At 43.0% G+C, this 17,475-nt stretch overlaps 1 protein-coding gene across 1 annotated transcript in view; it reads right to left on the reverse strand.

Moving 5' to 3' along the window:
* Positions 1–2,299: 2,299 nt before the first annotated feature.
* The window catches only part of WNT5B (Wnt family member 5B), a gene marked incomplete at its 3' end in the record, with an annotated part of 37,234 nt that continues 22,058 nt past the window's right edge, over positions 2,300–17,475 (reverse strand). The window contains exon 4 of the mRNA XM_081083648.1: positions 2,300–2,758. Coding sequence (XP_080939774.1) covers positions 2,300–2,758 — 459 coding nt within the window. The remainder of the gene's footprint in view (positions 2,759–17,475) is intronic.

Consider the following 17,475-nt stretch of genomic DNA (forward strand, 5'->3'; position numbering starts at 1 on the left):
AACGCTCTATCCACTGAGCCAAACCAGTTAGAGCTATTTTAAAAATCAAATATTTCCTAACCCTGGTGGTCAGTGGATGCAATAGTCACATTGGTACTTGAACACATGATTTGCTCTCCACATCAGAAAGAAACATTAACAATTTACTCCATTCTCTTGCCATAGGAAGACCTCAACATAATTAAGATGGCCCATCTCCCTTAATGAGCATAGAAGTCACATTTTAGGATAGTGGACAAGTCACTCTCAATGAATTTCCTGTAGTTTCTAAGGATGAGTTGGATTTCAGCTCTTAAACACTTTGAGCACCTGGTATATGGTGACTCTCCATGCTCTCCACGTGGTGTGGCAAAAAGCAATAATGCCAGCCAGTGTTTCAAAACCCACATTATCACTGCTAATCTGTGTGGCCAGTTAATTTATTTAGTTAAATGCCAACTAATGAAGCCAAGGACATGGATTTGGTCTTTTGTAGGCCTGCTGACTTCAATCACTTTCTTTTATGTACTCGTCTTGAAAATGTTGACCACGGGAGTCTGCGTAACAGTGTGAAAACCAGTTACTGGTAAAATAACCTACATCTCATAGTCTTTGATGTCAAGTCAGAAGGTTCCCCTTTAGATACTAAAGATACAAGTAGTAGATATAGCCATGGATACTCTCAGGCAGATATCTTTTAGATTGTTTTGCAGTATTATTATAACTCAAGGTAAAATTCCTTAATTCCATTATTTTCCAGGAAATACATTCTAGAATAAAACAGGTGTCTTTATGTGGTTACTGGCTCACCTGAAGGCTGCTCACCTAGTGCAGCCCAGATCAACGTCTCTCCTCGTAATTCCTTCCTTCTTTTTAGGACATAACAGCTCCCTTCTTGGACCCCTGAGCTCTGCCTTACTCTCTCTCCTGGCCCCAGCCACTGGAGTCCAAAACTGGAGTTGACAATACACAGAATCCTGCAGAGAGCATCTCACTGCCTGTGCTTTCCCAGCGACCCAGCGAACAAACCAGGTTAACGTGGTAGGCTGTAAATGGAGGGAGAAGGGAAAGGGGAAGTCAATGTGAGGTTTAAACTTAAATCTCTGAATCCTTTTGCTGATAATAGTAATATGAATAGCTACTACCATTTATTGTTTTAAACTTTGTGTTAGTTCTTGGGAACAGCACTTAAATGCATGACCTTGTTTAATTCTGATAACGTTCTCCTGTCCTTGTCTCTGATCACCACACTAGAACTCTAAAAAGTTTCCATTTCCTTACCCTCTTGCATATGTGCACCATGCAGGAGGGTGCTAAGGATTAGGTAAAAAATCAGAGGAGACTCATGAAAGATAATCGTGTGTCCAAATAAGGAAAGGAGGAAAACTTCAATGAAGGGTATTTAATGTCAGAGAGAAACTGTACATCTGGGGCAGAGATGAAGAGACCATGCCAGGCCAGCGAGCCTGACCTAGCTACGCATCCTGTCGCTCATGAGGCCTCCGCTGTTGGAGGACTTGACAGCAGCAGCATCACCAGGTTCCTCTCCCTGGTGGGAGCACAGTGCAATGTTCACTCAGTACGGTTACGCACCCGGCTTTGTACAGCTCAGGCACAAACATCCAGTCCATGTCCATGTCTTTCCTAACACGTCAGGCCAAACGGCCCCTTTCCTCCTGGTGCAGGGGACTTGCGGCAGGAGCTAGTGAACTGTGGAGGAAGAGTCATTCTCATTGGAAAGAGGCCCAGGGAGGAGCGGGCCCCTTTGCAGTCCTGGGTCAGAGATGGCTTCGGACGGCTCCTCACTTTTGCAGGTCTGCACACAATGGAAAGGTAGGAAAGCAGTGGCCCTCTCACAGAACCCGTCAATATTCTGAGCAGGTGCAGACTTCAAAGCCTACGCTGAGCTCCTGCCGCCTCCCACAGGGCCTCTAGGCCCACAGGCTGGAGTCACAGGGCAGTCATATACCCAACAGAGACTCCAGACTTCCAGACGAAGTCATCTTCTCCTTCTACCCACCACCTCTCTCTTCAAAGCCATGGTGGATAGGCAGCAAATATTCCCAAGTCCCTACATCCTGAGAGTCCCCCCTGGAGGGAGGGGAAAAAGCCCTTTGTCCCACCCCCTGGGAGCTGAGAACCTGCAAAGTCCGATCCTCAAAGACCTCTAGCATCTCTTAAATAAGCTTTTCCTTTCCATTTTCATCTTTTAATTATCATTCATCCATTCATTTATACAAATATAAAATATATTTATATAGATTTATATATATAATCTTCTGTGAGGCAGAGTGGAGAGGAGGCCAGGGCGTGGTCCCGGCTATTTGCAGACGTGCTGGTCGACGACCTCCGTGCACTTCCTGCACTTGACGAAGCAGCACCAGTGGAACTTGCAGTGGCAGCGCTCCACCTGGACGCTCTTAAACTGGTCGTAGCCGCGGCCGCAGCACATGAGCTCGCAGCCATCCATGCCCTCCGAGGTCTTGTTGCAGAGGCGGCCCTGGGTGCCCAGGGAGCCCGTGGTCTCGTTGCGCAGGCAGTAGTCAGGGCTGGGGTCCACGTACACCAGGTCCTCCGGGGTGGGCTGGTTGAAGCGGCTGTTGACCAGCTCCAGCTTGCCTTTGCGGGTGATGCGCATGGCAGCGGCGCTGTCGTACTTCTCCTTCAGCTGGTCCCCCACCTTGCGGAACTCAGCCAGCTGGAGCCAGCAGGTCTTGAGGCTGCAGGACCCAGAGACGCCATGGCATTTGCAGGCTACATCTGCCATCTTATACACAGCCTGGGGGGAGGAGAAAGAAGGAAATAAGGAGAGTCCCTGATGGAAGATGTCAAGAGGGTGGCTAGCGTGGCCATAGGCCAAGTATAGAAGAGGGCAGATGGGCGAAGGGGGGAGAGTAGGCGTAGTCTTTCAATGTAAACAAAGATCTTTCCAGGACCCTAAGTTGCTCAGATTGACAGCAAATAAAGGGGCACTATGAAGAAACATGCCGGTGAGCATGCGGCTGTCTGACCCATGGCAGGGGTAGCATGGGGCGCTTGCTACTTTATCCATTTTTTATTACTTGAAATTTATCACAATAAATGTATTAGGAAAAAGAGTTATTTTCTATCTTGATCTCAAAGAAACAAGTAAAAACCAACAAAATGTGTCCAGCTTTCATATGATGTGGAGCACCAGTGAGAAAACAGAATCCAGCCAAATTACAAACCGGTAACAGAAACTGCTGGCAGGCCCTGGCTAGCCAGAGCCTTCCCAATCCTGCCACAGCTCCTAAGAATTCAATAGTCACTAACTCCACAGAGTCATCAGGAGCCTCACCATAGGTCACATCATATCTGATACCCTGGGAGAGGCCGTGACAGTGGAGGGAAAAGGGTGAGGCCGGTGCAGTGGGAGAGCAGGTCAGCAGAGGTCCATCTACAGTGGCGATTCATTTGAAATCAGATCCACCCTGGAAGTCACTGAACCACAACAATGTGGAGCGGATTTGCACTTGGGCTATCCCAAATCAAATGTAAAAGCAAAGGTAGACCAGAAAGCTGCTTACAAAGTGCTTTCCAGGCAACCATACTGATGCATTGTGTTAAACCACCCTGGCAGCAGGCCCAGATTGCAGATGGCAGGATGAAAATGCAAGCCCACTGCAGAACATTTTCTTATGCCACAGCTATTGTCACCAACTAAGTAAGGACTCATTTTTCAAGACTTTTTCTCAGGTTTCTTTTCAAGAGGCCCCAGGTTATGTCTTTATTCAGTACTATCCAGGGATCATTGCAGGTACAAGGGACAACTTACCCATCAACACATTACTATCGTCCAAACTCTTCCTGATCTTTTTTTCTGGTATGGGATTATTCCCACTATTTTATAATGGAAAAATTGAAGTTCTAGAAATCCTTGGTAACCTGTTCAGGGCCACCCAGAAGGGACTCAGAATGTCTAGCACTTCTGCTCTCCAGTCTTGGGGCTTAAAAACAGCTTAGGGTGAGAAGGAAGGCAGGCTCCTCCCCAAGGTTTAAGGCAGCCACTTGGCTGGCAGCTCCAGGCCCAGGGCATAAAGGAACCAATACCCCATTCCAACAGGCACTTCAAAGACAGGGCCTGCAATTATCCTTCTGGCACAAATCCCCATGTCTGAGCTGGAGGCTGACATTCCTCTGGAAATGGTCCTTAGACAGGGATGTCAGGCATCTGGCACTGCTGGGAGGAAGCATTAAGGGCCTAAAACTGTGTACCTTGCTGCTAAGTGACTAAGGAAACAGGATAAGCATCTGCACTGGGAACAAACACTTAGGGAGATTTGGGGAAAAAGAGTCAAAGCAAGACCTCAAAGAGTAAGGATAGGAATTTTAGTAAAACAAATTCACGAGAAAGAATGTCACTGATCCTAACTGTTTAGACATTCATTCCATCCTTCCTCTAGAAAGAAAGACATTGTAGAGACATAGTATTTGTATTTTAAAATATTTTACTATTGATAACATATAAGTTCCTCTTGTAGGAGAATGGCGGCAGGGGAGGGGGGGAATCCTAATTTTTGCCCCCCCCCCCCGATCTGTAAAAGCAATAAAATGTTTTAAAAAATGTTTTCAGTTCTATATCTTGCCCCTGGCAAGGCCCTCTTTAAATCCTTCTTCACTTCTACCTGACTGAGCATGGTAAAGACAGGAACGTCACAAAGATTAGGCAGCTTTTATCTAGAAAATGCTTGGAAGCCCTTGAGTAACAAGGCAGTATCAACTCACTGCTCTCACTATCAATATCTGAAATGGAGTTACTAGAGAATCTTAAAGGGCAAGAGACATTTCTTGCAAATATTCCCAAGATTTACTCGGGGGTCAAGATGTCAAATCCTAGAGAGTCTGTGTTTGTTTGTTTTTTAAATCTGTTTGAAAAGCCCTGGCCGGTGTGGCCGGTGAGTGTTGGTCCACTCACCAAAGGGTTACAGGTTTGATTCCTGGTTACAGGCATGTACTAGGTATTGGGCTCCCCACATGCAGGAGTCAGTCAGTCGATGTGTCTCTCTCACATGGATGTTTTCTCTCTTTCCTTCTCTCTCCCTCCTTCCCTCCCTTTCACTCTTTCTGAAAAGCAATGGAAAAAATATACTCAGGTGAGGATTAACAATAGCAACAACAAAACTCTGGTTGTAAAATACTTGTTCAGGAAATTTTCCATCCCAGCCATCATTTAATCCTTCCTGTGGACCTTTTTTGTTTTGTTTTGTTTTGTTAATCCGTATCAGAGGATATTATTTCCATTGATTTTTTAAAATATATATATTTTATTGATTTCAGAGAGGAAGGGAGAGGGAGAGAGATAGAAACATCAATGGTGATAGAGAATCATTCATCAGCTGCCTTCTGCATACCCCCTACTGGGGATCGAGCCCGAAACCTGGGCATGTGCCCAGAATTGAACCCAGGGCCTTTCAGTCTACAGCAGTGATGGTGAACCTATGACACGCGTGTCAGAGGTGACACACGAACTCATTTTTTTGGTTGATTTTTCTTTGTTAAATGGCATTGAAGTATATAAAATAAATATCAAAAATATAAGTCTTTGTTTTACTATGGTTGCAAATATCAAAAAATTTCTATATGTGACACGGCACCAGAGTTAAGTTAGGGTTTTTCAAAATGCTGACACACCGAGCTCAAAAGGTTCGCCATCACTGGTCTACAGGCTGACACTCTATCCACTGAGCCAAACCAGCTAGGGCCATTGATTTTTAGAGAGAGTAGAAGGGAGAAACAGAGAGAGAAAGAGAGAAAGATTGATGTGAGAGAGACACATCAATTGGTTGTCTCCTGCATGTGGGGTGTCGGAATCAAACCTGGGGCTCTTTGGTGCTCTGGCCAATCCTGTAACCACTGAGGCACACTGGCCAGGGCCTTCGGAACTTTTTTATGTAGGTGTGACGAGGTGGAAGGTGAATAACTTTTGCCTCAGATGATGATTGATGGCTGAGGCCTATTCCTTGAGAAAAGGGTAAAAAATGGACAAGAATTCCCACCCTGGGGGATCCAAGATGGTGGCAGAGTAGGTGGATGTCACATTTACCTCCTCCCAGGACCAAACTGGAATTACAACAAAAATATAGAGCAAGAAACCTGAATCACCAACTGAAGACAAGCTGAAGAGAAGTCTTATAACAAGGATTACAGTAGAGGCCACAGTGAGACTGGTAGAAAGGGCAGAGGTGTGAAAAGGGCTGGCCCCCCTTCAAGGGCAGAGGCTGAGATTTGAGAGGGATATCTAAGCTTTGGGGGGGTCCCCCTGAGAAGCATGAGTTCTCAGTCCCAAGCCACGCTCCCCACCCCAGAGCACTGGACTGGGAAGAAGTGCCCAAATCACATTGGCTGTGAAAATCAGTGGGGATTCTGTCTGCCAGGGAGAGATGGGAGTCTGCTAGAAACACAGGCACCCTCTTAAAGGGCCAAAGCACCGAATCTCATTGACAGCCACTTACCCTGGGCTCCAGCAGAGGGACGGTGGAGCAGACTAGAGTTGTGTGAGGAGAGACTGTGATTTGTGGCTCTGGGGAGGGAGTTAAAGGGACAGGATTCCTGTGCTGAGTGCCCCTCCCACACTATAGACTCGATCTTTCTTGGATGGAGCATTCCCCTCTATACAACATCAGCCTAGGGAAAAGCAACAGCTCTACCCTTTGAACTCCCTCTCACCCTACCCTGGGGAGCTTGTGCCATGCTGAGGAGTCAGCTGCCTGAGCTGGGGTGTAGAGGTCAAGCAGACTCAGGGGGTATCAATGACTTAGTTCTATGGCTTTGGGTGGGGGCCATTCCCACCACTTTCCCATGAACCTGACTGGTGCTCCCCTCATGGGAGATCCACTAACCCCACTCTCTGGACTTGTGGCAGCCCCAACCTCCAGACTCCTGGTGGCTCCACTCTGCCAAGATCTGGGTAGAATCCAGGGCTGACTGAGTTGTGTAACTCTGGGTCAGGAGGCCACTCCCCCCACCTACTCCCAAGCCTGACTGGCACCTCCCCTCATGGAGAGCAACTAACCCCACCCTCCTGACTCCCAGGGGCCCCACGAGGCTGATCGGGTTCCTGGCAGAATATGGGACAGACTGAGTTGTGTGGCTCTAGGACAGGGGCCATTTTTCCCTCGCATGTACAGTGCAGAGCTCTCCGTTAATGCAGCCAAATTTCGATATGTTTGGGCCTGATAAACTCCGCTGGCCTCACCCTGACGACTCCCTGAGACCCCACCACATAGGTGTGCCGGCACCCAGTAGGGACAGCTAGACTTGGTATAGGCTGGGGCATTGCTTAGTGGACTCAGACCCAGCGCTGGCACTGAGTTTGAACCTGTAATATCTGGTGAACACCACTTGCCCTTACTTGGTGAGTCATTGAGAACCTACCTCATGGAACTCAAGTACCGCCAGAGGCTCTTTCAGGACTGAGACTAACAGGCAGCTGGCAGGAATAAGCAGACAGAAGTAGAACTCATGGTGCCTTGGGACTTTGCTGACCTGCCCCCAGCCCAGTGCTCATAAAAGCTGGACGTGGTGGGCAGCTTGGTCCTTCCCACAAACACACAGGCCAAGCAGCAGTAACTACAAACTATGGGTTGCTTGGTAACTTCAAACAGGTTGCTCAGGACCAGGCACAGGCAGTGTCTGACATGGGCCTGCACCAGAGTCCCTCCCAAGAGGCCCCAGAACCAACGCACCCAGTGGCCAGCTTCAGACAACATCAGAGCAGGAACCAATTAGCTTCACAAGTGGCATATCCAAAGGGAGATCTCAGCAAGCACCAGACCCTGCTGAGGTGAATTCTGCTCCATGTGGTCAGCACCTGCACAGCAGCTTGTACACTGTGTTTGGGGTTGACGCTTACAGTCAGCTAGCCTGAGGGTCTACCCAATGCATGAATAGTCCGACAGCAATCAAGAATCAATTAAAACAGGAGGTTCACATAACCCATACAAGGGACATTCCTAGGACACCCAGTGCAGATAATCAAGGTGACTGTATCACTGGGTCCCACAAAACTCTTATTTCATAAGGCCACCCTACCAAGACTGGGAATCATAGCAGTCATAATTTCTTTGTAACTAATACATAGAAACAAACACAAACAAGCAGCCAAACTGGGAAGATAAAAAACAAAATAAAATAAAATAAAAACATGCCACAAATGAAAGCACAGAAAAAAAAAACCTTAAAAGAAATGGAAGCAAGCAATTTATCAGAAATAGAGTTAAAAAGTAATTGTTATAAGGAAGCTCAAAGAATTTAGTGAGAACTACTACAGCATGAGAAAGGACATAGAAACAATAAAAAAGAACCAGTCAAAAATGAAGAATACACTTGAAGGAATAAACAGTAGGTTGGGTGAAGCAGAGGATCAAGTCAGTGATTTGGAAGACAAGGTAAATATAAACAACAATACCCAGTCAGAGGAGTAAAAAGAAAAAAGAACTTTAATAAATGAGGATAGTTTAAGGGACTTGGGGGACAACATGAAGTGTAAGAGAAGAAGTGATCAAGAACATACTGATCAAGAACTTCCCTAACCTGGTGAAGGAAAGTTACACACAAGTCCAGGAAGCTCAGAGAGTTCTAAACAAGATGGACTCAAACCAAGACACAACATAATTAAAATGGCAAAGGTTAAAGGCAAAGAGAGAATCTTAAAAGCAGCAAGAGAAAGACAGTTATCTACAAGGAACATCTCATAAGACCTTCAGCTGATTTCTCAACAGAAACATTTCAAGCCAGAAAGTATGGGCATGAAATATTCAAGGTGATGAAAAGCAAGGGCCTACAATCAACGCCACTTTACGCATCAAGGCTATCATTTAAAAATGAAGGAGAAATAAAGAACTACTCAGACAAAAAAAGCTAAAGGAGTTTGTTACCACCAAACCAGAATTACAAAATGTGTTAAAGGGTCTTCTTTAAGAAGAAGAAAACACACACACACACACACACACACACACCCCAAGGAACATAGCTAAAATAATAAAATGGCAATAAATATGTACCTATCAATAATCATTTAGCCTGGCCAGTATGGTTCAGTGGTTGAGCACTGAGCATCAGCCTATGAACCAAGAGATCACAGTTTGATTCCTGATAAGGGCACATGCCTGGGTTGTGGGCTCAATTCCCATAGAGGACATGAAGGAAGTGGTTGATCAATGATCCTCTTTCATCACTGATGTTTCTATTTTTCTCTCTCCCTCTCCCTTCCTCTCTGAAATCAATAAAAATATATTTACAAAAATAATACTAATAATTTTAAATGTAAATACTTAAATGTTCCAATCAAAAGACACAGGGGAGCTGAATGGACAAGAAAACAAAACCAGTATATATACTGTCTACAAAAGACCCATGATGCATACAGACTAAGAATAAAGAGATGAAAAAAGATATTTCATGCAAATGGAAAGGAAAAAGAAGCTGGGTAGCAATACTTATATCTGACAAAATAGACTTTAAAACAAAGGCTATAGTAAGAGACAAAGAAGGACACTACATAATGATAAAGGGAACAATCCAACAAGAGGATACAACCCTTGTGGACATTTATGCACCCAACATAGGAGCACCTCAGTGTATAAAGCAAGTCGCCTGTCCCAGTGGTTGAACATCAACCCATGAATCAAGAGGTGTCACCCATTCAACTCTAGGTCAGGCACATTCCCGGGTTGCAGGCTCAATCTCCAGTATGGGACATGCAGGAGGCAGCCAATCGATGATGCCTCTCTCTCATTGATGTTTCTATCCCTCTATCTCTCCCCTTTTCTCTCTTTCTCTAAAAAATAAACACACACACACACACACACACACACACACACACGGAGAGATAGACAGTAATGCAATCATACTAAGAGATTTTAACAGCCTATTGAAATAAAAAAATGAACAAGGAAACAGTGGCCTTAAATGACACACTATGTCAGATAGATTTAATTTATATATTCAGCGCATGTCATCCCAAAGCAGCAGAATATACATTATTTTCAAGTGTACATGGAACATTTTCTAGCATAGATCACACGTTAGGACACACAAAAAACCTCAATAAATTTAAGAAGATTGAAATGATAGCAAGCATCTTCTCTGACCATAATGGTATAAAACTAGAAATCAATCACAAGATAAACACACAAAGACATGAAGGCTAAATAACATATCACTAAACAACAAATGGGTTAATAATGAGATCAAAGAAGAAATCCAAAGATACTTTGAAACAAATTAAAATTTATGGGACATAGCAAAAGCAGTCCTAAGAGAAAAATTCATAGCATTACATGCCTACCTCAAGAAACAAGAAAAATCTAAAATAAACAATCTAACATTACACTTAAAGTAACTAGAATAAAAAACAATAAACAAAGCCAAAGTGAGTAGAAGAAAGGAAATACCAAAGATCAGAGCAGAAACAAACAAAATAGAGTCTAAAAAAGCAATATAAAAGATCAATGAAACCATGAGCTGGTTCTTTGAAAAGATAAACAAGATTTATAAACCTTTAACCAGACTCATCAATTTAAAAAGAGAACCCAAATAAATAATATTAGAAGTGAAAAAGGAGAAGTAACAACTGACTCCACAGAAATACAAGTGATTGTAAGAAAATATTATGAACAACTATATACCAACAAATTGGACAATCTAGATAAAATGGATAAATTCCTAGAAATGTAATCTTCTAGAAGTAAATCAGGAAGAATCAGAAAATCTGAACAGACAGATTACAAGTAGTGAAATTGATAATGAATATGATAGTGATAATGAATATGAATTGATAATGAATGATAATGATAGTGAAATAATAATAATAAAGAAAGACTCCCAACAAACAAAAGTCCTGGACTGGATGGCTTCACAGGTGAGTATTATCAAACATTCAAAGGTGAACTAACATCTATACTCCTCAAGCTATTCCAAAAAATTCGAAAGGAAGAAAGACTCCTAAGCTCATTTTATGAGGCCAGCATCCTATATAATAAAGAGCTAATACACTAATTAGACCAGATGGCAGAACAACCAGAATGACCAGTGGGTGAAGGGCGGGGCCTCGAGGCAGCCAGGGCTGCAAGGGCCAAGGCAGCTGGGGCTGCGAGGGCCTACACTGCACGAATTTCATACACCAGACCTCTAGTCCTAATTATAAAACCAGATAAAGACACTACAAAGAATGAAAATTATAGGCCAATACCCCTGATGAACATAGATGCTAAAATCCTCAACAAAATATTAGCACACCAGATCCAACAATACAGCAAGAGGGATTTATTCTGGGGACACAAAGTTGGTATAATATCTGAAATCAATAAATGTGATACAGAACATAAACAAAATAAAGGATAAAAATCACATGATCATATCAATAGATGCAGAAAAAGCATTTGATAAAATTCAGCACCATTTACAATAAAAACTCTCAGAAAAGTAGAAACAGAGGAAACATATCTCAACATAATAAAGGCCATATATGACAAACCCATAGCCAACATCACACTCAATGGGCAAAAACTAAAACCCTTTCCCCTAAGAACAGGAGCAAGACAGGGATATCTGCTTTCACCACTCTTATTCAAAATAGTACCGAACTTCCTAGCCACAGTGATCAGCTTAGAAGAAATAAAAGGCATCCAAATTGGAAAGGAAAAAGTAAAACTGCTATTAGTTGCAGATGACATGTTAAAGTTTCCACCAAAATACTACCAGAACTGAAAAATGAATTCAGTAAAGTGGCAGGATACCAAATAAACATCCAGAAATCAGTTGCATTTTTATACACCAGATATGAACTATCAGAAAAGGAAACTAAGTGTGCTCTCCCTCCTGGGAGCATGCCCATGCCTTTCCCTACTCCCTCTGCATCCCCCACATGCGTGCCTCTTCTAAACTCTAAGGGACCCCACAGACTTGCAACCAGGAGAGCAATGGGCATTGGCAGCTCACTCCGGGCTAACCCCCTGAACCTGTCCCCAAGGCCCCATTTTCTCTGACTTTACACTGAGATGACAGCAGCCGCAACTTGGCTCACTTCTTTCACTGCGACTTATTGCTCAGTGAGTGAAAGCCACCCCATCTAGGGTCTTTCCTGGTGCTACTTCTATCCTAAGCCTCTCCTTATTTCACTGTCCCTAACTTTAATAAATGTACTAACAAAATTTAAAAAAAGAAAATGGAATTAAGAAAACTATCCCACTTACAATTGCATTAGAAAAAAATCTAGGAATAAATTTAACCAAGGATGTAAAAGACCTGTACTCAGAAAATTATGACACTGAAGAAAAAAGTTGAAGAAAATAAAAAATAGGCAGAAGCATATTGTGTATTCATGGATAGGAAGAATTAACACCATTAAAATGTCTATACTATCAAAAGCAATATATAGGTTCAACACAATTCCTATCAAAATATCAAAGACATATTTCACAGAACTAGAACAAATATTCCAAAATTCTATATGGAACCACAAAAGAATAGCCACAGCAATCTTGAGAAGAACAAAGTTGGAGGAATGATGCTATATGATATCAAACTATATTACAAGGCCGTAGTAATAAAAATAGCATGGTACTGGAATAAAAGCAGACATATACATCAATGGAACAGAATAGAAAGCCTAGAAACAAACCCATGCCTTTATACTCAATTAATATTTACAAAGGAGGCAACATATACAATGGGGTAGATAGTCTATTCAATGAACGGTGTTGGGAAAATTGGACAGATATGTGCAAAAAAATGAAACTAGACAACCTTCTTACACCATACATAAGGATAAACTCAAAATAGATGAAAAGACTTAAATATTAGACTAAAAACAATAAGAATCCTAGAAGAAAACAGGCAGTAAAATCTCAGGCAGTAAAATTTCTTGTTGCAAGATGGTTTCTGATATATCTCCTCAATCAAGGGAAACAAAAGAAAAAATAAATGGGACTACATCAAACTAAAATATTTTTGCACGGCAAAGGAAACATCAACAAAATGAAAAGACAACCCACTGAATGAGGGAACATATTTGCCAATAACACATCTGATAAGGCGTTCATATCCAAAATTTATAAAGAATTTAAAGTCTTAACACCAAAAAAACAAACAATCCAATAAAAAAATGGGCAAAGCATCTGCATAGACACTTCTCTGAAGAAGACATACAGCTGGCCAATATATACATGAAAGGATGCTTAATGTCACTAATCATCAGAGAAATGCAAATTAAAACAAGAATGAGATATCACCTCACACCTGTCAGAATGGCTATCATCAATAAATCAACAAGCAAGAAGTAATGGTGAGGATGTGGAAAAAAAGGAACCCATGTGCACTACTGCTGGGAATGTAGATGAGTGCAGCAACCGTGGAAAGCAGTATGGAGTTAACTCAAAAAATTAAACCTGGAACTTTCTTTTTTCTTTTTTAAAAAAATACATTTTATTGATTTTTCACAGAGAGGAAGGAAGAGGGATAGACAGTTAGAAACATCGATCAGCTGCCTTCTGCACACCCCCTACTGGGGATGTGCCCGCAACCAAGGTACATGCAATTGACTGGAATCAAACCTGGGACCTTTCAGTCCGCAGGCCGATGCTCTATCCACTGAGCCAAACTGGTTAGCAACCTGGAACATTCTTACCCAGCAATTCCACCTTTGGGAATATATCTGAAGAAACTCAAAACATTAGTTTGAAAGAATATATGCACCCCATGTATTCATTGCAGCATTATTTACAACTAGAGATCTGATGCACAAAATTTGTGCTAGAGTATGCCTTCCTTCCCCCGGATGCCAGCACTGGCTTCCCTCTGGCACCCAGGACCCTGGATTCCCTCTGGCAACCAGGACCCAGGCTTCCATCACAGCCCCAGTTTCATCCAGAAGGTCATCTGGAAGGACGTCTGAAAGGACAACCAGTCTAATTAGCATATTACGCTTTTATTATTATAGATAGCCAAGATTTGGAAACACCCCAAGTGTCCATCAGTAGATGAGTAGACAAAAAAGCTGTGGTATATTTACACAATGGAATACTACTCAGCCATAAAAAAGAAGGAAACCTTACCCTTTGGGACAGCATGGATGGATCAGGAGAGCATTATGCTAAGTGAAATAAGCCACTCAGAGAATTACAAGTACCATATAATTTCACTCATAAGTGGAATCTAATGAACAAAATAAGACAAACAAAATAAAAACAGACTCACTGATAGAAAATAGAATGACAGCTGCCAGTGGAAAGTGGAGGTGTGGGGTGGGTGAAAAAGGTGAAGGTTTAAGGGGGGGAAAAGGCATTATATGGATTTAAAATGGTGGCAGAGTAAATGGATGCTACACAGACACTCTCCCAGGACCAAACTGGAATTAAAACTAAAATACAAAAAACACACTGAATAATTAACTGCAGGCTAGCTGGAGAGAACCCTGGTAACCAAAGATAGAAAATGGGGACCACATAGAGACTGTTAGGAAGGGTGAAGGTCTGAACGGGCTGAAAGGACTCCCACAGACAGCAGCTGAGGGTCTGGAGAGCTATCGAAGCTGTGGGGGTTGCCACTGAGAACTCTGGGGTCTAATCCCCAAGCTGCCCACCCCTAGCAGAGAGCACCAGAACTGAGAAAGGTGCACACATAACATCTAGCTGTGAAAAACATGTTGGCCCATGGTGTGAGAGGCCCAATAAGAGACAGAATAACAAGTAGCCTTCAGGCAGAAGCAATTGTCCCACCCCATTGGAAAAACCTCTCACCACACCTGTGGATGATTGCCTGAGGGCTACTCAAGACTGAATTCAATCAGTCTCCAGGCAGAGTGGTCTCTGGAGGCTTTGAGTCTTTGCCTGATGTAATTAGACAGAAACAGTGTTTCACACTGTCCTGCACTAGAGACTGAGAGATGTAGCAAATATACCTAATACATAGCCACAAACACAAACAGACATCAATAATGAGGAGACAAAGAAACAACCCACAAATGAAAAAAACAAGAGCATTCTCCAGAAGAGATAAATGAAAGAGATAAGAAATTTATCTGATACAGAGTTCAGAATAATGATGGTAAAGATGCTCAACAGCATGAGAAAAGATATAACTATGAAAACAGAAATAAAGAATGACATAGAACAAATAAAGGACATATTAGAAGGAATACATGGAAAATTAAGGGAAGCTGAGGATACAATCAGTGAATTAGAAGACAGGGTTGAAAAAAATCACTCAATCAGAAAACCAAAAAGAAAGAAACAATTAAAAAACAGGAGGACAGCTTAAGGGAGCTGGGAACAAAGTGAAACGTAACAATATTCAAATAGCAGGGGTGCCAGGAGAGGCAGAAAGGGAGAATGGGATAGAGAAAGTGTTTGAAGAAATAATGGCAGAAAATTTCCCTAACCTGGTAATGGAAAAAGTCACACAAGTTCAAGAGATAAGGAACTCCAAGCAAAAAGAACCCAAACAGGCTCACGCCCAGAAACATCATAATTAAAATGCCAAAAATTAAAGACAGAGAATCTTAAAGGCAGCAAGAGAAAAGCAAACTGTTACCTACAAAGGAGCTTCCATAAGGCTGACACTTGATTACTCATCAGAAACTCTACAGGCCAGAAGGGAATGGCATGAAGTCCTCAAGGTAATGGAAAGCAAGGATTTGAAAACAGACGGCCAAATAAAGAGCTTCCCGGGGGGGTTGGCGGGGGGAGGAAAAAAAGGCTAAAGGAGTACATCACCACCAAGCCTGTATTACAAGAAATGCTAAAGGGACTGCTGTAAAGGACACATATGTAATACCCTTTGTAATACTTTAAGCAATAAAAAGGAAAAATAAATAAATAAACAAAGAAACAAACAAACAAATAAATAAATAAAGGGACTGCTGTAATGAGAAGTAGAAATAGAGAGGGAAACCTAGGCATACAGAATTAAAATAGCAATAAATAAGTACCTCTCAATAATAACCCTAAATGTAAATGGATTAAATGTTCCAATCAAAAGACAAAGGGTAGCTGAATGGATATGAAAACATGACCCAACTATATGCTGTTTACAAGAGACCCACCTGAGAACAAAAGACTCACACAGGATGAGAGTAAAGAGATGGAAAAACATTTTCCATGCAAATAGAAAAGAAAAAAAAAGGCTGGGGTAGCAATATGCAAATCTGACAACGGAGACTTCAAAATGAAGGCCATCACAAGAGACAACAAAGGTCACATAACACTAAAGGGGTCAATCCAACAAGAGGATATAATCCTGGTAAACATATATGCACCCAATATAGGAGCACCTAAATACTTCTTTTTATTATTTATTTTATTTTTTTTAATATATTTTATTGATTTTTCACAGAGAGGAAGGGAAAGAGTTAGAGAGTTAGAAACATCGATGAGAGAGGAACATTGATCAGCTGCCTCCTGCACACCTCCTACTGGGGATGTGCCCGCAACCTAGGTACATGCCCCTGGCTGGAATCGAACCCAGGACCCTCCAGTCCGCAGGCCGACACTCCATCCACTGAGCCAAACTGGTCAGGGCCTAAATACTTCTTCTTCTTTTTTTTTTTTAAAGTATTTTTATTGATTTCAGAGAGAGGAAGGGAGAGGGAGAAACATGAATGATGAGAGAGAAGCATTCATCGGTTGCCTCCTGCATGTCCGTACTGGGGATCGAGCCCGCAATGCAGGCATGTGCCCTTGATCTGAATTAAACCTTGGACCCTTCAGTCTGCAGGTGGATGTAGAAGCACCTAAATATATAAAAAAAACTTCTAGAGAACTTTAAGGGAGAGATCGACAATAATACAGTCATAATAGGGGCTTTAACACCCCCACTGACTTCACTGGATAGATCTTCCAGACAAAAATTAATTAAGTAACAGTGACTCTAAAGGACACACTGGATCAGATGGATTTAACTGACATTTATAGAACACCAGGGGCCCAGTACACAAATTTGTGCACCTTGAAAGGAACTGTGGGCTGCTAGGCTGCAGTGGGCACAGGGGTAGGTCTCAGCCCATCCTCCGCACCCCCGCCTGGTCCTTCCTGCTGTGGTCCCCAGTCCCGTCTGCCGACAGCCCTACTCCCACCGCCACCACTCCCATATGTGTTGATGGTGCCGGCCCCACTCGCACCCACTGACAGCGCGGAGCAATTGGGGCCAGTGTCAACAGTGGGTGTGAGTGGGACCAGCGCTGTCAGCGGGTGTGAGCGGCAGCTGCTGCTCCAATCACCCCTCAGGAGCAGGGGGAGGTCAAGAAGATCTGAGGGGCAACTGGGGCCAGCAGCCATCATTTGCACCTGTTGACAGTGCTGAGTGATCAGGGCCGGTGCCAGGCGCAAGCAGCAGGTGCGAGTGGTGGATCTGGTACCAGCAGCAGGTGCGAGCGCCAGGCGAGTCCATGGCATGTGGGAGCAAAGAATTTTCAGTAACCACCAGAGGCTCACCCCGATGACAGCAACTGGCGTCCCACCTTAGTCTGGCACTCCCACT

Source organism: Myotis nattereri (genome assembly GCF_964212035.1).
Source record: "Myotis nattereri genome assembly, chromosome: 2".
NCBI lineage: Eukaryota > Metazoa > Chordata > Mammalia > Chiroptera > Vespertilionidae > Myotis > Myotis nattereri.